At 40.9% G+C, this 1,529-nt stretch overlaps 1 protein-coding gene across 3 annotated transcripts in view; it reads left to right on the top strand.

Annotated features, from left to right (window-relative positions):
* LOC107623845 (glycine-rich RNA-binding protein RZ1A) overlaps positions 1-1,529 on the top strand; it is a 17,993-nt gene that overhangs the window by 15,385 nt on the left and 1,079 nt on the right. The window contains exons 2-6 of one of the 3 annotated variants that reach the window (XM_021113243.1): positions 145-273; positions 402-500; positions 650-1,113; positions 1,258-1,324; positions 1,422-1,475. In XM_021113243.1, the coding sequence (XP_020968902.1) occupies positions 163-273; positions 402-500; positions 650-1,113; positions 1,258-1,324; positions 1,422-1,475 (795 nt within the window). In that variant the 5' untranslated portion in view covers positions 145-162. Of the gene's footprint in view, positions 1-57; positions 274-401; positions 501-649; positions 1,114-1,257; positions 1,325-1,421; positions 1,476-1,529 lie in introns of those variants that run through there. The other 2 variants (XM_021113244.1, XM_016326236.2) reach the window with 2 other exon arrangements.

The raw sequence follows: 1,529 nt of genomic DNA, 5'->3' as shown, positions 1-1,529 counted from the left end.
GTTATATTTTAAAATTTAAAACAATAAAGTGTCCAACTTTAAACAGGTGAATTTCCAGGATTACTCTCGAGTCTTATTCTTGAATTCTTTCTCCCAATCTTTTCCCAGCTAAGAGCCGGTTCCAAAAAAGGCGAACCCATTAAGAGAAAGAGGAAGAGGAAGATGACGCTGGACGATGATAGTTCCATCTACGTTGGGGGTCTTCCCTACGACGCTTCCGAACAAACTATCCGCTCTGTCTTTCATTTATATGGCGCCATCCTTGATGTTAAGGTCTCTCTCCCTCAATTTTTAGGGTTTCTTTCACCTTCATATTTTTCTGATTCCATTCACCAGTAGCAAATTGCGCCAATTCGGTTCCCGTTTTCACGCTCAAGTTATTTTTTTTTTCCTTTCACCAGATTATCAACGAGCATCGCACTAGGGGCAAGTGCTATTGCTTTGTTACTTTCACGAATACTAGGTCAGCAATTAATGCCATCAACGACATGAATGGCAGGGTATGCACTTTCTCTTAAATAAATGCACCTTCTATGTTTCGTTCTCAGTGTTTTCTAGTGTACCAATGTGAAAGGAAACTGCAGCAGTACTGGTTATATTGTTGTGTTCTAGAGTTGTAGACCTTTGATACTGTGATGCTCTGTATCAGACCATTGATGGGCGTGTCATTAAAGTGAATGGGGTGAGGACTCGTGGTGGGAGATCAAATTTCGGTAGTAGAGAGCGATATCATCATGCTGCTGAGAGGGATGTCGACTGGGATAGAGATAGAGACCGAGGCTATGATCATGATAGGGATGGATACAGGAATAGGAACGGCCATTGGCCTCGAGAACGTGATAGGTCTCGAGACCCTGACCAGGATAGGGATAGAAGAGTTGAGCATATGCATGATCGTCATCATGATGATCATGCCGGAGAACCTTCCTTAGATAAAGGTTGGAGTCGAGGGGATGACCGTGCAGGAAACGGACAAGATAATGGCAGGGCATATAGTGAAGATATGGATGGAGACCACAGCTTTGATTTGAATACAGACAGGAGGATGGATACCAGTGATCGTGATAAGATTTTTGACGAAGATAAAAATGAACAGTCAAGGAGAAACAACGAGTATGATGTTCTCCACCCTTTTCCAGTGACATCATTTGATTTTTTTACTAATCTAGTGGTCGACAGATTGATGAGAGATAGCCTTAATTTATTTATGTTGTATGCACCTTCCTGTCTCCTGACTTATTGATGGTTTTCCTGCAGTTTGAATGTTAATAACCATCATCACATGCATCTTTCATCAGATTCAAATGGCAATCATAGTGATCAGGTAACTTGAGCATTCTATAAATTGTTTAGATAGACTGATGCCCTGTTGCGATACGTGTTTCTGTTATCCAACTTTTTCTTGTTTATGTGGACTTCAGGTAGAAGATGAATTAAAGCAATCAACTGAACAACTCGATCAACTGAAAAAGGAGGTTTGTAATCTTGTTAGAACAAAAAGTAAAGAGAAGAAGGGGGGGGGGGATTTT

The sequence above is a fragment of the Arachis ipaensis genome, chromosome B10 (assembly GCF_000816755.2).
Source record: "Arachis ipaensis cultivar K30076 chromosome B10, Araip1.1, whole genome shotgun sequence".
In the NCBI taxonomy this organism is placed as follows: domain Eukaryota; kingdom Viridiplantae; phylum Streptophyta; class Magnoliopsida; order Fabales; family Fabaceae; genus Arachis; species Arachis ipaensis.
Note: the sequence above shows the minus strand (reverse complement) of the source record. Positions and strands in the feature narration are given on the sequence as shown.